This window comes from Oncorhynchus nerka, linkage group LG27, assembly GCF_034236695.1.
Source record: "Oncorhynchus nerka isolate Pitt River linkage group LG27, Oner_Uvic_2.0, whole genome shotgun sequence".
NCBI classification, from domain to species: Eukaryota; Metazoa; Chordata; class Actinopteri; order Salmoniformes; family Salmonidae; genus Oncorhynchus; species Oncorhynchus nerka.
Genome location: NC_088422.1, coordinates 63,458,059 through 63,477,320, shown reverse-complemented (window position 1 = coordinate 63,477,320; position 19,262 = coordinate 63,458,059). Strand labels below are relative to the sequence as shown.

General features: G+C 45.0%; 1 protein-coding gene across 1 annotated transcript in view; it reads left to right on the top strand.

Annotated features, from left to right (window-relative positions):
* The window catches only part of LOC115112131 (T-cell immunomodulatory protein-like), a 142,015-nt gene that overhangs the window by 38,795 nt on the left and 83,958 nt on the right, over window positions 1-19,262 (top strand). Inside the window, exons 9-10 of the mRNA XM_029638956.2 lie at window positions 3,092-3,186; window positions 15,872-16,044. Coding sequence (XP_029494816.1) covers window positions 3,092-3,186; window positions 15,872-16,044 — 268 coding nt within the window. The remainder of the gene's footprint in view (window positions 1-3,091; window positions 3,187-15,871; window positions 16,045-19,262) is intronic.

Below are 19,262 nucleotides of genomic sequence, written 5' to 3'. Positions count from 1 at the left end.
TTCCTCCTATCTCTCTCTCTTCTCCTATCTTCTCTCTCTTCCTCCTATCTCTCTCTCTCTCTTCCTCCTATCTCTCTCTCTCTCTTCCTCCTATCTCTCTCTCTCTCTCTTCCTCCTATCTCTCTCTCTCTTCCTCCTCTCTCTCTCTCTCTTCCTCTATCTCTCTCTCTCTTCTTCCTCCTATCTCTCTCTCTCTCCTCCTATATCTCTCTCTCTCCTCCTATATCTCTCTCTCTCTCCTCCTATCTCTCTCTCCTCCTCCTATCTCTCTCTCTCCTCCTCCTATATATATCTCTCTCTCCTCCTCCTCCTCCGCTCTCTCCTCCTCCTCTCTCTCTCTCCTCTCTCTCTCTCTCTCCTCCTCTCTCTCTCTCCTCCTCTCTCTCTCTCCTCCTCCTCCTCTCTCTCTCTCTCTCCTCCTCTCTCTCTCTCTCTCTCTCCTCCTCTCTCTCTCTCCTCCTCCTCCTCCTCCTCCTCTCTCTCTCTCTCTCCTCCTCTCTCTCTCTCCTCCTCTCTCTCTCTCTCTCCTCCTCTCTCTCTCTCCTCCTCTCTCTCTCTCTCCTCCTCCTCCTCCTCTCACTCCCTCCTCTCTCTCTCTCTCTCCTCCTATCTCTCTCTCCTCTCTCTCTCCTCCTATCTCTCTCTCTCTCTCTCCTCCTCTCTCTCTCTCCTCCTCTCTCTCTCTCTCCTCCTCCTCCTCCTCTCTCTCCTCCTCTCTCTCTCTCTCTCCTCCTATCTCTCTCTCCTCTCTCTCTCCTCCTATCTCTCTCTCTCCTCCTATCTCTCTCTCTTCCTCCTATATCTCTCTCTCTCTTCCTCCTATCTCTCTCTCTCTTCCTCCTATATCTCTCTCTCTCTTCCTCCTATATCTCTCTCTCTCGCTCTCTCTCTTCCTCCTATATCTCTCTCTCTCTCCTCCTATCTCTCTCTCTCTCTCCTCCTCCTATCTCTCTCTCCTCCTCCAATCTCTCTCTCTCTCCTCCTCCTCCTCCGCTCTCTCTCCTCCTCCGCTCTCTCCCTCCTCCTCCTATCTCTCTCTCTCTCCTCCTATCTCTCTCTCCTCCTCCAATCTCTCTCTCTCTCCTCCTCCTCCTCCGCTCTCTCCTCCTCCGCTCTCTCCCTCCTCCTCCTCTCTCTCTCTCCTCCTATCTCTCTCTCTCCTCCTATCTCTCTCTCTCTCCTCCTATCTCTCTCTCTCTCCTCCTATCTCTCTCTCTCTCCTCCTATCTCTCTCTCTCTCCTCCTATATATCTCTCTCTCCTCCTATATCTCTCTCTCTCTCCTCCTATCTCTCTCTCCTCCTCCTATCTCTCTCTCTCTCCTCCTCCTATATATATCTCTCTCTCTCCTCCTCCTCCTCCGCTCTCTCCTCCTCCTCTCTCTCCTCCTCTCTCTCCTCCTCTCTCTCTCTCTCCTCCTCCTCCTCTCTCTCTCTCCTCCTCTCTCTCTCTCCTCCTCCTCCTCCTCTCTCTCTCTCTCTCTCCTCTCTCTCTCTCTCCTCCTCTCTCTCTCTCCTCCTCCTCTCTCCTCCTCTCTCTCTCTCTCTCCTCCTATCTCTCTCTCCTCTCTCTCTCTCTCTCCTCCTCATCTCTCTCTCCTCCTATCTCTCTCTCTCTCTCCTCCTATATCTCTCTCTCTCCTCCTATATCTCTCTCTCTCCTCCTATATCTCTCTCTCTCCTCCTATATCTCTCTCTCTCTCCTCCTATCTCTCTCTCCTCCTCCTATCTCTCTCTCTCCTCCTATATATATCTCTCTCTCCTCCTCCTCCTCCTCTCTCTCTCTCCTCCTCTCTCTCTCTCCTCCTCTCTCTCTCCTCCTCCTCCTCCTCTCTCTCTCTCTCTCCTCCTCTCTCTCTCTCTCCTCTCTCTCTCTCTCTCCTCCTCCTCCTCTCTCTCTCTCTCTCTCTCCTCCTCTCTCTCCTCCTCCTCTCACTCCTCCTCTCTCTCTCTCTCTCCTCCTATCTCTCTCTCCTCTCTCTCTCTCTCTCCTCCTCATCTCTCTCTCCTCCTATCTCTCTCTCTCCTCCTCTCTCTCTCTCTCTCCTCCTATCTCTCTCTCTCTCCTCCTATATCTCTCTCTCCTCCTATATCTCTCTCTCCTACTATCTCTCTCTCTCCTACTATCTCTCTCTCCCTCCTCCTCCTCCTCTCTCGCTCTCTCCTCCTCCTCTCTCTCTCTCCTCCTCCTCCTCGTCCTCCTCTCTCTCTCCTCCTCCTCTCTCTCCTCCTCCTCCTCTCTCTCGCTCTCCTCCTTCTCTCTCTCTCCTCCTCCTATATATATATCTCTCTCCTCCTCCTCTCTCTCTCTCCTCCTCCTCCTATATATCTCTCCTCCTCCTATATATCTCTCTCTCTCTCCTCCTCCTATATATATCTCTCTCTCTCCTCCTCCTATATATATATCTCTCTCCTCCTCCTCCTCCTCCTCCTCTCTCTCTCTCCTCCTCCTCCTCCTCTCTCTCTCTCCTCCTCCTCCTCCTCTCTCTCTCTCCTCCTCCTCCTCTCTCTCTCTCCTCCTCCTATATATCTCTCTCTCTCTCCTCCTCCTATATATCTCTCTCTCTCTCCTCCTCCTATATATATATCTCTCTCTCTCCTCCTCCTATATATATATCTCTCTCCTCCTCCCTCTCTCTCCTCCTCCTATATATATCTCTCTCTCTCTCCTCCTCCTATATATATCTCTCTCCTCCTCCTCTCTCTCTCTCCTCCTCCTATATATCTCTCTCTCTCCTCCTCCTCTATATCTCTCTCTCTCCTCCTATATCTCTCTATCTGAATAGTAATGTGGTTCATCAATGGGAGCCAGTGCCATCCTACTGGTCTGACAGTAAACATCAGTGGATGATAACACAGAATAAAGACTCCGATTGTGAAACTACTGTATTAGTCTCTCTCGTTCACCTTTTACCTCACTCACTCTCTCCCCACCTGCCATCTCTCTCTCTCTCTCTTTCTTTCCTCTGTGCTCTGATTGAATGTTTTTACTCTTACCTCCGCTGTTCTGTCTCTGTTCATTTCAGTGTTCCCATCATCCTGCTTTTTTTGGTTGCTCCTTGTTTTATTCATGTCTTTCTCTTTTTCTTCCAGATGGAGATGGGTTCCAGGACCACCTTCTCCCAGTGTGTCTGGACGATGCATGCCACAGGAGTGCCATCTACCTTTCTAAGCCCGGGGAACCTGAGGTACCGTACTCCCCCCATTGACACGAGACCTCAAATCCTGCTCCACCCTAAAACTAAACTAGCCCTGCCCTCGTCCTTTACAGGTTGCCATTTTGAGTGTCCGTTTTTTTCTTTCTCTCCCAGGCATGAGCCTCTTGGTCGTGCTGTAAACACCAGGTTTCCTTTACGAGAGCTGCTGAGTGACACAGCCAATACCTGCACCACCTCTCTCTGACTCCCGTCTCTTAGTCTCAGAACCACTCTCCCTCATAATTACTCTCCTCATCCAGGAGATCGACAGCACACACCCATAAGTGGCAGGACTACAATAGAGAAAATGAGTTCATAGCCACTCCGAGACTAATGAGGGTCTTGCAGAGACGATAAGTCAGCACTGCTTTCCTATTTTCCCCCCACAAACGTCTGCTTTTGTATGCCTGTCACAGACAATTGTGATTTGAGCAGGGGGAGACTGAGGGAGAGGAGAAGACTGAGGGAGAAGGAAATGAGAAAGACGGCCGAACATATGTTGTCTTTTGTTTGGTTGTCATACTGTTCAGTTCTTTACCGTCAGAGATGAGGAGTCGGAAAAGTTTTCCGTAGTTGATTCCACTAGCTATCCTCTAGCTAGCCACTAGCTATCCTCTAGCTAGCCACTTCGACCTTTTTTACTCACTCTCTCATCATCTTCTCCGCTTTCTATATATAATTTGTCGCTCTCCATCTTTTCTCTCATCTCCCTCCACCTATTCTTCTATTCTTCTTTTTGTCTCTCTCTCTCATGGACTGAGCCCAGTGGGGTGGGGAGCACCACTGAGTCCCTGCTCATTTTCTCTCAGCTAGCCTGTGTAGCTCCCACTGACCGCAGGCCACGAGACATGATTGGATTAGAAGCTTGGTAGGAGGAGATGCTCTGTTCAATCAGTGTCTGGGATCTTTGTCGGTACGTGTTCCGGTATGTTCCTGCAGGTGTGTATGCTTCTGTACAGATGGGCACGTGTCATTGTGTGCAGGAACATGCCCCCCTCCCCCCCACACACACACACTGATTGAGACCAGTTGATCTTGCGGTGTGTTATTTCCATCACGCTAATCCGCTGCTCATTGACAGCGTAAACATGTAGCTTCACACTCATTAGACTGTTTACAGAGGCTATTCATTATATTCACTCACACTGCATGTGTACACGCCCTCTGAATATGAACATAGCACACTGGGTCTCATTGAATTGCTGCATGAGAAGGGATAGGCTATTTTCTCCTATAGGTGGAACCCCATACATCTACCTACCATATCCACCCCATATCCATGAAGTATTAGTATCTCTCTTGTGAGTGTAGGTTTAATTTCACCCAGGCCTCTGTGCCGTGGTCGGGGGAGGAGTCGGTGTCCCCGCTCTGACAGGATACAGAAATTTTAATGGAGCCTATATCCAGACGTTCCTCCAGAGACTGGGATCCGTGGGCCGGGAGGCGGCCTAGGATTTGATTGTCCCTTAATCGGCGTGCCGGGAGGAAAGCCCATCCATAAAACATGGAGAGGGGAACGGCGGATTGTCTGAGGGGGCATGAGTAAGCGCCAAGGGATGTGCAAGGAATTCCAATGCAGAGAAGGGTGGATACATGGGTTGGCCCGTATATCTCCACCTCCCTTCCTTCTCCCGGCACCACACTGTTATTCATTTCATTTTCATGTACTGCATAACCAACAATTTGTCCCGAGGTTTGACAGTATCTGGAGCTGGTGGGATTGTTTCTTTGTATTTATTTTTGGGAGGAAGATAAATAATATTTATGTTCCTGCTGCCTGATTTGTTATTACTTTGCCTTCTCAGCATTCTGCTGTGCTGCTAGCACCATTACAGCATGGGGCCACTGTCCTGAATAGAAGAGTAAGTTGAGCCGTGTGTGTGTGTGTGTGTGGGGGGGTGTTAGGTAGCCTACGTCTTCTTGATCCATTTGGATGGCCAGTCAATCATCTGAAGACTCAGGGCGTGAGTGGGAACAGACAGTTGAGTTGAATCTCAGCCAAGCCCCCGTCACCTGATGCATAGGAGAGTGGAACACGACATGGCCATTATCTCCACCCCGCCGATTTAATATACACTGCCAAGTTTCCACTGTGAACGAGTCAGGCCATCAGTCTGAGACAGCCGGACACAGGGCACGGTAGCACCAGGTGCCATCCACAGATACCCTCTGTCTTTGTGACATGCTGACATGTGGGTGTAGTCTGTCACCAGCTTTGTCATCAGCTCTGCCTCCCCACTCTCGCTCTCTTTTGGTCTCAGGGACACCTGTTCAATGTTTCTTTATTCATCACAGGACAATGAAATACACCCTCTTTCTCTTATCTTTGCTCTTGCTCTCTTCCTCACTCATCAGCACCTCGTGCATTTCCCCTATGTTTGAACTTTTTTTCACATTTGTGTTAGAAGGCATTTTATCTTGGCCTCAAATCTATCAGGAGAAACATGTGAAGTGCGATATACATAAATCCATCCTAGATTTACATGTATCATTTAATTAAGTAAGGGCTAAACGCCGACGTTCTGGACATTACCTTGGTATTAATGGACGACCGGATAGCAGAGTCCTTCCGTGGAGTTAATTTTTCCAAGGTAGTGTGCAGAGCGGAGGCGTTTCCCCCGTTTACACAGTACCACATATTCCAAAGAAAATAATACTGAAGCACGCATTTACTGGTATAGAAATGACATGTTTTCGTTTGTATTTTGATAAGTACATTCAACTTTTATCATCCCAACAAACCTGGTTGCCAGAGACGTGACCCAGTCGTTGGTTTATTCGGTTGCCCTGATAGCTGGCAACGTTCTTATCCCTTGCTTGCTAGCTAGGCAACTATAGCTAGCACAGGCACGTCGAACAGTGCAGCCAGGATAACAGAATAGCAGTATTTGCATTTGATTAAGCTGTTTTCCAGTGGCATTTATTTGGATACATCCATAACAATGAGCTGATGATTCGCGATTTCACCTGGCACCGAAAGGTTGCTCTCTTTCCAGGACTGTTCATTACAGTAGAGATCACGTTGCAAATGAAACACTAGGCTGAACGCTAGCTAAATCGTTTGTTGCTAGCAAATCTGCCAATATAACCGAATTCAACAATGACAGTTGCTCTGAAAACAGCTGGTCAAACTATAATGAACAAAAATATAAACGCAACTATTTCAAAGATTTTACTGAGTTACATTTCATATAAGGAAATCAGTCAATTGAAATAAATTCATTAGGCTCTAATCTATGGATTTCACATGACTGGGCAGGGGCACAACCATGGGTGGGCCTGGGAGGGCATAGGCCCACCCACTGGGGAGCCAGGCCCAGCCAATCAGAATGAGTTTACCCCCCACAAAAGGGCTTTATTGCAGACAGAAATACTGTTCAGCAGGGATTATCATGACAAAGGAGAAATGCTCACTAACAGAAATGTAAACAAAGTTGTGCAGAAAATCAGCAACACTGCAAAATGCTGGGAAGGTAAAGTAATAACAAAATAATCCTTTTTGTGCATATGGAAAATATCTGTTTTTTAATTTTTTATTCCAGCTCAGACCAACACAACATTTAGTATTTATATTTTTGTTCAGTGTAGAAACGTGGGAGGATTTGACAGCATAGTGCCACTTGCGTGATGACCGCGGCATTGAGGACATTTACATGCACAGTAATAATTCGATATTTAAAACTGTTTTATGGCAGTAGGCAGATTATACAATAGTCATATAAACACCGTACTCTTATCTGAATCGGCCTAAAGTCAAACTCAAAGTAAGCATACGCCGACTAAAACACCTGGCTTTCTGAGGAATCTTTCAAATGATTAGCACATGACCTTATTCTGCCTTCCAGTGGTGTATTTGATCTGCGCATGTGCAATCAGCCTAGGGACCCTCCCTCGTTAGCGCGAGTGACGTGAGTTCGGAACAACTGAATGTATACTTCTTAGAAGTAGTTTCCACATTCAAATGTTATATGTCTGACCTCACAAACAGATTTGCTTAACAAAAATAACATGGTCACTGTGGTAGGAGCGTTTATTTTGATTGGCAATCGTCTGCGTTTATCAGAGTGCCATCAGGTAGCGTGATTTCAGATGTGTCCATGTAACGTTAAACATGATTATTTGGGAAATTGTTCTTCTTGCAAAGCAAGTAAACGTTTTATTCAAACTTTTGCATTAATCTGATTATCCACAATATTTGCATGATTGTGTGCATGTAACCGTACTCATTGATGTACCGTACTCACCATGTTAGGTCATCAGATGCTGCAAAAAAATATGTCTCTGCAAAAACAAATGAATCCTAGTTAGCTAGGTACATTTGTCCTCGTTTGACCTGAGTTTAGAATGTATCCAATTTCGGTTTGTGTCGTTGTTGATTTGACTTTCTGTAACATGGTAGCAAGTACTGTCTGCATGGTGCAGTGCTTTAGAACTGCAAAAAAAAGCGCTTATTGTTGGAACTACTTCACATGTGTATTTTCCAACTCTCCCATATATCTGGTTTTAATGCGAACTCTAAAATTCCCTTTTAACCAATCAGAAATGAGTATTCGACAATACTGTGGTATGAATCATCATAATAGTCTGATCTCCATGGGAATTGAAAGAACAAAACAGCTGCTCGCTAGATGCAGTCTTGTGAATGAACTGGAATGGCTTTGCAATGATGATGTGATGAGCGATATAGTTTTTCCTTTGCGGCTCATAAAGCAGGGAGTTCATTAGATGCATGTTTTTTCATGTCCGCGGCGACGTCTGTGTTCTCTGGATATAATGGCACCTCGTCTGCCGTTCCCCGCGGCTTCTGACATTTTAATTTCTTGGCCTAATGAACCGTCGCTGCCGCGGTGGTCGAATCGATAGGAGGGAACCTGCTAACACTGTAGCTTTAGTAAACAATGTGTTGACGAGACCGTTGTGTCTGTGCTGCGTTGTATGCTGAGATTTCTCTGGGATTGATAAAATGACATTTGTATGCCTGCCGCTTCCCTCTCTCACCATCAAAATGTTGAGAATTACCTTTGTTGGAGAAAACACCGTCATAGTTTTCCCCGATTGAATAAGATCATCGTCTATTTTTGCACTGTCACCTCTTCCAATGATATATGTTAAATCCATTGACCTTTTTGATCCAATGAATTTCAGAATTTAAGGGAAATGTTTAGGGCACTCTATATAAGAATGGAAAAATGGGTCACCTCTCTGAATGATTACACACATATCAAGAAGTCGTGTTTTAAGAACTTCATTTAAACGATAACGTGGGATTGCATGTTAGGCTTCATGCTCACCTCATTATTCAAATGTGCTTGGCTTCTCTGCCTGACCTTCAAATTATCTCAAGGTTTTGTGACCTTATGAGTCTACTAATGCAGGCCTTGCTGACTCCACCACTCGTATTACCTGGGTAATCGCCTCATTTATGATCTCCCTCTTCCACACACGGCACCTGCTGTAATATAATAATACCTATGCCATCAACATGAATTCGATGTGTTGCGTCTCCTATTTTACTTTGCAACGTTTACTTTGCCCACATCTGCTGTAAGGTGGCGTCTGTCTCTTGCTCCTCTTTGGGTGTTAGCCTAGTTTGAGGATGTCTAGTTGTCCTGATGTTTATAAAAAACATAGTGACACCCTTTTGAGTCATTGTTGTGATAGTCACTCACTTCCTGATATGTGCAATATTTGCTGATTTTAGTAAATTAATTCTACACATCCCAAACTATTGTTAATGCTGTATATGGGAAAAGTATCTGTTTGTGGGGACATTACAATCTTTTTGCTTGAGTGACACAAAAAGGGTAAATGCATGGTTGGAGTGTTGCTCCTAATGACCAGGAAACAATAATAATAATAATAATAGCAGCAATATCTTTTAAGTAAATGGAAATTCCCTGACAGAGTCAGTTAATTACTGAGAGGCTGGTTGTCTAGGATGACACTGATTGCCTCGCCTTTTCTGGTTCCCGCTTGATTAATCTCTGCGTTCTGCTCAAGCTGATTAACCCAATCAGGAGCGGTGAGGATCGGGAGACGCAAGGAGAATACCTTATGTGTGTTTTTAGAACATCCCATCGACTCAAACCGGACCTAGATCTCTCCCCTCCAAACATCTGCAGCACAAATGTACAATTTCTCATCTCCTCTCCTCTGCTCCTCTGTCAGTCACGGTACAGACGACAGCATGTGATGTGCCTTTTTAAATGGGCCTGATGCGAAGCAGTGGTCTGTACCTTGAAGACCAGATCATGTCTTTTTATATCCATGTTAGCTTGTGGGTACCTGTCTGAGTAAGAGAACATGAATCCCTCTCCAACTGAAAGATGGACACACAGTGTAAAACTAGGCACAAGCTCCTCTGTGTGTCTATGTACAAACCTGAGACACTGAAATGGAGGCTGACTGGAAGTGGAGGGCCTAGAGACTGACTCATGGGAATGGAGATGGAGCCATGATCCAGCAGGGGTAATGAAGGATGATTGTCTCCATCCATCAGAGGAGCACTCCACTCAGCCACTGCCATCCCACTGCCCCTCCCTTCCCTCCAACATGCAGCATAAATCTACTTTCTCTTCTAGGAGGGATCAGACCTACGGCAGAGTAGCAGAGAGAGCTCTCTGTAAAGACACTGGGACAATGGCCGCACTTCTCCTGTCAAATCCAGCACCTCCAACCCTCCCTGTTTCCCCCAGTCAGTCACGCCTCTACAGGCAGCTCTGGAGCAGTTCCAGCAGGCTTCAGCTCAGGAGACTGCCTTGCCACTGGGAGGCTCAGCCAGTCCTCCTGTTGATATTCTGAACACATCTTCTCTCTAGCCCTCTCTTCCCCAACACTCTCTCTCTCTCTCCTCTCAAAATGGCATTAGAAAGGAAACAGAAAGCAGGACTCATCAAGCCGCTGGCCTAGAATATGATTTGTTGTATACATCTTTACCAATCTATTGGGATTGTTGTGCAGGAAAGTATGTTAGTCTGGTATGCTGGCTGCCAGCCTGGTAGGGATGGTTTTGGTTTGTTCAGCTCCTACAGTCACCCACTGCCTCACAGAACTTCTGACTGGCTGGTACCCAGGCTGCCTGGCAGCTCCTTACGTTTATTTATAAACTTTGTCTGGATGTCTTCCATTGAAAAAGCGTCTGAAATCCCTTTAGTCAACGTACTCTTCTCTCACTCTCTCTATTGCTTGTTCTCTCTCTCTCTCTGTATTTCCTTCTCCATCACCCCTCTCATAATTATATTAATCAATGGGGATCATTTGCATGTACAGTAGAAAGCGTTGAGGTCTAATGAACCAAGTTTAATTTTTTATTTATTTAACCAGGTAGGCTAGTTGAGAACAAGTTCTCATTTACAACTGCGACCTGGCCAAGATAAAGCATATAGCAGTGTGAACAGACAACACAGAGCTACACATGGAGTAAACAATTAACAAGTCAATAACACAGTAGAAAAAAAAGAGAGTGTATATACATGGTGTGCAAAAGGCATGAGGAGGTAGGCGAATAATTACAATTTTGCACATTAACACTGGAGTGATAAATGATTAGATGGTCATGTACAGGTAGAGATACTGGTGTGCAAAAGAGCAGAAAAGTAAATAAATATAAACAGGATGAGGTAGGTCAATTGGGTGGGCTATTTACCAATAGACTGACTATGTTCAGCTGCAGCGATCGGTTAGCTGCTCAGATAGCAGATGTTTGAAGTTGGTGAGGGAGATAAAAGTCTCCAACTTCAGCGATTTTTGCAATTCGTTCCAGTCACAGGCAGCAGAGAACTGGAACGAAAGGCGGCCAAATGAGGTGTTGGCTTTAGGGATGATGCGTGTTGCCATCGTGACCAGTGAACTGAGATAAGGCGGAGCTTTACCTAGCATGGACTTGTAGATGACCTGGAGCCAGTGGGTCTGGTGACGAATATGTAGCGAGGGCCAGCCGACTAGAGCGTACAAGTCGCAGTGGTGGGTGGTATAAGGTGCTTTAGTGACAAAACGGATGGCACTGTGATAAACTGCATCCAGTTTGCTGAGTAGAGTATTGGAAGCTATTTTGTAGATGACATTGCCGAAGTCGAGGATCGGTAGGATAGTCAGTTTTACTAGGGTAAGTTTAGCGGCGTGAGTGAAGGAGACTTTGTTGTGGAATAGAAAGCCGACTCTAGATTTGATTTTAGATTGGAGATGTTTGATATGAGTCTGGAAGGAGAGTTTACAGTCTAGCCAGACACCTAGGTACTTATAGATGTCCACATATTCTAGGTCGGAACCATCCAGGGTGGTGATGCTAGTCGGGCGTGTGGGTGCAGGCAGCGAACGGTTGAAAAGCATACATTTTGTTTTACTAACGTTTAAGAGCAGTTGGAGGCCACGGGAGGAGTGTTGTATGCCGTTGAAGCTTGTTTGGAGGTTAGATAGCACAGTGTCCAAGGAAGGGCCGAAAGTATACAGAATGGTGTCGTCTGCGTAGAGGTGGATCAGGGAATCGCCCGCAGCAAGAACAACATCATTGATATATACAGAGAAAAGAGTCGGCCCGAGAATTGAACCCTGTGGCACCCCATAGAGACTGCCAGAGGACCGGACAACATGCCCTCCGATTTGACACACTGAACTCTGTCTGCAAAGTAGTTGGTGAACCAGGCAAGGCAGTCATTAGAAAAACCGAGGCTACTGAGTCTGCCGATAAGAATATGGTGATTGACAGAGTCGAAAGCCTTGGCCAGGTAGATGAAGACTGCTGCACAGTACTGTCTTTTATCGATGGCGGTTATGATATCGTTTAGTACCTTGAGCGTGGCTGAGGTGCAGTCAGCACAATGCTGATGATAGACTTCTGCTCCCCAATGTAGACCAGCTGTAAGTAGAGCTGATGTTTGAAGCAGCACTCCTAGCCAAGATGCAGAGAAGTTCCTCTTTTTATTATCAGACTCAACTGTTGAGGATCCACTTAACAGTGACCCAGCGTAATCCATTTTGTGGAACACTTGAGTGATGCAAGGTTGTCTGTGCACTGCTGTGTCCAATGTGAGCTTCATCCCAAGTTGCCATTAGCATAGTTTTTGTTTGTTTGGTTCTAAGTGGCAGTTAAGCTCTAAAATTTGTTGTGTTTTCAGAGCACTTATAGAAGTGAGAGACTGGGTGTGCATGCGTGGGCTCAGCAGTTTAATTTAGCGGTGTAGTATTTGTTACCGTACACAGAACTAATTAGCTTAAATACGCCATGGTTTCATTTCCCAGGTTCTATGTAACCTGGCAAAAACAAATCATTGGGACGTACAGTTGAAGTCGGAAATTTACATACACCTTAGCCAACTACATTTAAACTCAGTTTTTCACAATTCTTGACATTTAATCCTAGTAAAGATTCCCTGCCTTAAGGTCACTTAGGATCACCACTTTATTTTAAGAATGTGAAATTTCAGAATAATAGAGATTTATTTCAGCTTTTATTTCCTTCATCACATTCCCAGGGGGTCAGAAGTTTACATACACTCAATTAGTAATTGGTAGAATTGCCTTTAAAATGATTTAACTTGGGTCAAATGTTTTGGGTAGCCTTCCACAAGCTTCCCACAATAAGTTGGGTGAATCTTGTCCCGTTCCTCCTGACAAAGCTGGTGTAACTGAGTAGGGTTTGTAGGCCTCCTTGCTCGCACACGCTTTTTCAGTTCTGCCAACAGATTTTCTATAGGATTGAGGTCAGGGCTTTGTGATGGCCACTCCAACACCTTGACTCTGTTGTCCTTAAGCTATTTTCCACAACTTTGGAAGTATGCTTGCGATCATTGTCCATTTGGAAGACCCATTTGCGACCAAGCTTTCACTTCCTGACTGATGTCTTGAGATGTTGCTTCAATATACCACATCATTTCCCTTCCTCGTGATGCCATCTATTTTGTGAAGTGCAACAGTCCCTCCTGCAGCGAAGCACCCCCACAACATGATGCTGCCACCCCCGTGCTTCACAATTGGGATGGTGTTCTTCGGCTCGCAAGCCTCCCCCTTTTTCCTCCAAACATAACGATGGTCATTATGGCCAAACAGTTCCATTTTTGTTTCATCAGACCAGAGGACATATCTCCAAAAAGTACTATCTTTGTCCCTATGTGCAGTTGCAAACTGTAGTCTGGCTTTTTTATGTCGGTTTTGGAGCAGTGGCTTCTTCCTTGATGAGCGGCCGTTCAGGTTATGTCGATATACGACTCGATTACTGTGGAAATAGATACTTTTGTACCTGTTTCCTCCAGCATCTTCACAAGGTCCTTTGCTGTTGTTCTGGGATTAATTTGCACTTTTCGCACCAAAGTATGTTCATCTCTAGGAGACAGAACGCGTCTCTTTCCTGAGTTGTATGACGGGCTGTGTGGTCCCATGGTGTTTATACTTGCGTACAATTGTTTGTACGCAATGAACGTTGTACCTTCAGGCGTTTGCAAATTGCTCCCAAGGATTAACCAGACTTGTGGAGGTCTACAATTTTGTCTGATTTATTTTGATTTTCCCATGATGTCAAGCAGAGGCACCGAGTTTGAAGGTAGGCCTTGAAATACATCCACAGGTGCACCTCCAATTGACTCAAATGATGTCAATTAGCCTATCAGAAGCTTCTAAAGCCATGACATCATTTTCTGGAACTTTCCAAGCTGTTTAAAAGGCACAGTCAATTTAGTGTATGTAAACTTCTGACCCACTGGTATTGTGATACAGTGAATTATAAGTGAAATAATCTGTCTGTAAGCAATTGTTGGAAAAATGACTTGCGTCATGCACAAAGTAGATGTCCTAACCGACTTGCCAAAACTATAGTTTGTTCACAAGAAATTTGTGGTCGTTGAAAAACAAGTTTTAATGAGTCCAGCCTAAGTGTATGTAAACTTCCGACTTCAACTGTATTTACATAGCTGTTCCAGTTATAACTATTCCTGTATTTAGATAATCATAGCCAATCATTAAACCCTCGTTAAAACCGGTCAGTATTCATCACACATATGATGAATGATCATTAAACTTCGTAATGACTGGTCATTATTACCAGTTAATCTCACTCAAAGGAAGTCGTAATTTAAGCTCAGTAACTGCCTGTCGTTCTTCCAAACACCCATAACCTTTCACATATAACTTTAAATAACGTGAATTATCATTGTCGGCAGTCCCCGTGAAAGGTAGGAGGCCAATCGACCTCTGCAGCCAATGACGCATCACTTAACTCCCCGCCCAGGCCCGATAAAGCCATGGTTCTGAGCTCGGCTCAGTGGGACTTCAATCACCTGGGTGGGATTGTTTGAATGGCTTTCTGGCCAAGAGCCCTAAGATGGAGATGCTATTTCACCCCCAGTACCTTGCACAAATTGTACATAGCTCATAACACATACTCCCAATTGTTTCACCCACACTGTCCAGACAAAAACACTTACCTTTCCCACGCGCCCTCATCCCTAACACATTCCCTGCCGGTGCAGCCATACTGTACATATCACGCCGTCTTCCCCTGCCCTATCATGTAGCGGAACCACGTCAACAGGGTTATACATCAGAGCCTACGTGGTACTTATTGATCAAAGGAGCACCAGCCGTCCAGCACTGAGGTCTATCCCCTGTAAATACTCACACGAGACTATACGCTTTCCTCATGAGAGACTTTCTTATGGCCTCAACTCTCTCCTCTCTTGCTGCTCGTTTTCTCTGTCTGTAAATACGTTGCCTGTGTTCCAACCTTCCAATAATAGGTTGGCCTTGTGGAGACGAGAGGAAAACAGAGAGGCGTTCAGCTGCATGAAGAATAGCTCCTATCTCCGCTGCCCTCTCCTTTAAAGCTCTTTGTGTACTTCTCGTATTCACATCCGTCTATTCAGTAACGGTTACTAATGATGGTATCTGAGGATGTCGCTCTGTGAGACTGGCCATTTTTATCATTGGATGCATCACTATTAAGGAATCTTACTTGGATTTTTATTCACTATTCGTTATAGTGTTCAATGACTAATTAAATATGACACTTCAAAAAAATATATATATATTTAGCAGGCGCTCTTATCCTTAGCGACGTACAGTAGTGAGTGCATACATTTTTGTGAATATAATAAATTTACCCACAGTAGTTAGTATGATTTCTTTGTACATTCACATTCTATTATGATGAACATCAGTCACTGTCAGAGAGAGACGTCCCCGGGGTTTATTGACTACTCAGTTGAGCTGTCAAGGGTGGAATATGTGTTGTTAGAGCTTTGCAGGGGAGGGCAGGGGGCGAGTATCTCTATCAATATATAGTCTCTTTCACTGCAATATTTATCATAGTACTGTATAATCAGGGGAGGTCAAGGATAGGCCACACAGTCATAGTGGGTTTCACAGGGATATATCTAATTTCTGCAGCTCTTTTCAAATACAAAATATGGTCTGATGGGAAATGACTGTTTTATTGCTGGGAACAGGAAGGAAGAAATTCCCTCTGCCCTAGCACTTATTTCTCACTTTTGACTTGTAGCATTAATGGCGGTAATTCATCAACCCTTCTGAACCCGCTAACACCCCGATGTCATTTCTGTGAAATACACCAGCAGTTAATAATAGTCCATGTTGTTTCATATTCTTTTCGCTCCGAGTCTCATTTCGGTGTAGTATACTGTATCATCAATGAGCTGAACCAGCTTCGTTGTTTTCTCTCCTGTTGCAGTGGGTGCCAGTCCTGACTGATTTCCAGAGGAGGGAGACTCTCTGGGGCTTTGTGCCCCCCCAGACCACCCCTCCTGCTGGGGAGCTCCACAACCCCATCACCCTGCACCTGGGAGACTACAACATGGATGGCTTCCCTGATGCCCTGGTCATCCTGCGCAATACCAGTGGGAGGTGAGTGGCACACTGACCCATAGGAAAAATGTAATGGGGATTAGGGGAGAAATCTCATGCTGGGTCAGATTAGGCTCTGTTCGAGAAGAATTCATTGGTAATCGCCATGACTTTCAATTATCTATTTTGTGTTCACTGACCCGCAATGCTTTTTGGATTAGATTAGTTTGCATGAAGTGTGATTTGTACGTTGAAGGCCAATATTATGTCTCAATATCCATATAAAACATGTAATTCTAACCTTGAATGGCTTTCGATATAAATAGATTAGATGGATGAGTTTTCAGTGATGAAGTGAAAGCCACAGGTCACACTTCAGCATGGGGACATGACCGATAAGAGCCAATGTTAGCAGCAGTCTTTAAAACACTCCTGACCTTGGGATAAGGTGGCATGGTCAGAGAGGACAGACAGCAGGAAGAGGATGTGTAGATTATCAGCAGCCTGTAGATTGAGATAAGATATCAGTCAGGACAGGGCCAAAGCTAGGCCTATGTTCATGCTGATTGTTTTGTTCCATCTGTGCGACTTCATAATAGACAATGTTAAGACTGACATAGTTAAGAAGACGTGGAGCATTTCTGGGACATTTGTAACTCTTTATGTACACACGCTTGTGCGTGAAGCATACATACACACACACACACACGTACATGTGAGCCTCGGTTTCTGGCGGAGGGTCAGTCGAATCTCTCCGGCAGCTTAACTCCTTCTCTTTGGGCCATCCTCATCCTGGGAGGTCCATTCTATCACACCCAAGTCCTCGTCTTCAAGCCATGGAACTTAATCACATATTAAGCTCTGACCCAACCATCATACATGACCAATCCAGGGTGATTTGTTTAAAACCAGATCGGGAACATGGACAGAAGATGGCTGTGGTGATTGATAATGATTCTCCTGTCAATAATTATAGACCATGTTTATGGTGTGTAGTGTAAACACCATCAAAACAGATGGTCCAGTTTCATCCTAAGACCCGGGCATGGCCTGTAATTGCGACATTTCGTAGATCTAGCCTACATTTTCATACATCTTTTAGTTAGTTTGTAATTGTCTGCAGTTGAGTGTACTCTGTGCTCGAACAGACTCTGCTTACCAAATGTTTGGCCAGTTTAATGTGCCTCCCACTCTTATTTTTTTTCTCTCTCTCTCTTCTATTCTTTCTCTCACATTCGCTTGTTATTTATAGCTGGGTTTTGGATGAAAATCTTGCCTGCCCACACACTTCCTATCTTTACAGAATGAATGTGTATTTTCATTTTAAGATGGGCAGTGAAAACCATTCACTGAGCCCAAAAAGCCTTGTGTTCCTGGGAAAACGAGCAATGTGTCGTGTTGGGCACTGGAAGTCTGGAAGTCAAAAACAGACAAGCGCCTATGTAACGAGGAATAGGGCAAAACGTTGCACCGTTCTCGTCTCTGCAGACTGGCTGTGATGAATGCTAATAGCTGCTCGGGGGGTCATTTGATGCGTCACAGCACACAGTGTTTAAGCACAGCAGTCTCCAGCCTATTTCCTGCCAAAGAGATTGACATTTGACCTTTTCAAATAGTATAATCATGTTTTAATTTAATGAGCAACACTCTATGCCAGAGCCATCAGCCTCAGGCTTTTATTGACTCGTCTGAGGAGGTGTCAATGGGATCGAGGAGGTCGAAAAATATGCGTTTCAGGCCCTTAGCAGTTGAAGATTCATTAGTTTAGAGGTAAAAAAATATACTGAACAAAAATAGAAACGCAACATGCAACAATTTGAAAGATTTGACTGATTTACAGTTCATATAAGGAAATCAGTCAATTGAAATAAATAAATTACGCCCTAATCTATGGATTTCACATGACTGGGAATACAGATATGCATCTGTTGGTCACAGATACCTTAAAAAATAGTTGTGGATCAGAAAACCAGTCAGTATCTGGTGTGACCACCATTTGCCTCATGCAGCGCGACACATCTCCTTCACATAGAGTTGATCAGACTGTTGATTGTGGCCTGTGTAATGTTGTCCCACTGGTCTTCAATGGCTGTGCAAATTGCTGGATATTGGCAGGAACTGGAACACGCTGTCCAGACCATCCCAAACATGCTCAATTGGTGACATATCTGGTGAGTATGCAGGCCACGGATAGAACTGTTCAGCTTCCAGTAATTGTGTGCAGATTCTTGCGACATGGGCCGTGCATTATCATGCTGAAACATGAGGCGACGGCGTCGGATGAATGGCACATCAACGGGCTTTAGGATCTCGTCACGGTATCTCTCTCATCAGTAAAATGCAATTGTGTTCTTTGTCTGTAGCTTATGCCTGCCCATTACATAACCCCATTGCCACTCTGTTCACTTGTTCACAATGTTGACATCAGCAAACCACTCGCCCACACGACGCATAGTGTCGGTTGTGAGGCCGGTTAGACGTACTGCCAAATTCTCTAAAACGACGTTGGAGGCAGCTTACGGTAGAGAAAAGAACATTCAATTCTCTGGCAACTGCTCTTGTGGGCATTCCTGCACTCAGCAGGATCTTATATTTCAGCTCATGAAACATGAGACCAACACATTACATGTTGCGTTTTATATTTTTGTTCAGTATAACATGGTTTGTCATACTATAGGGACACAGGTTTTTTTTATGCAGTGTTTTTTTGTGTCAGGTTCAATGGGAGTTGAGAGATATGGCAGTTTGGGTACCTCCTCTTTGGGCTCGCAGTATGGAGTGGTGCCTCTCTGCATCATACAATATGCACTTGATTACTTCATCACACTTTTCCCAGATGGAGGTTTCTGCTCTGCTGGCTGCACACAGTCACTCACTCTCTCACCCTCTGTTTCCAAGCACACACACACACACACACACACATTGTCTTCTATTCCCCCCTGCTGTGACTGTCTCCAGCATTCTCTCAATCCCACTCACTCCAAACCTATCAAATTGATTATCATGGTGTTGGATCTTCGCTGATCTCATACACTGAGTGTACAAAACATTAGGAACACCTGCTCTTTTCATGACATAGACCACGTGTCAAACTCATTCCACCTAGGGCCGAGTATCTGTGGGTTTTCTTTCCACCCTTGATTGTCTCATTAAGGTCACTAATTAGTAAGGAACTCCCCTCACCTGGATGTTTAGGTCGTAATTGAAAGGAAAAAACTAAAACCTGCAGACACTCGGACCGCCGTGGAATGAGTTTGACACCTCTGACATAGACTAAC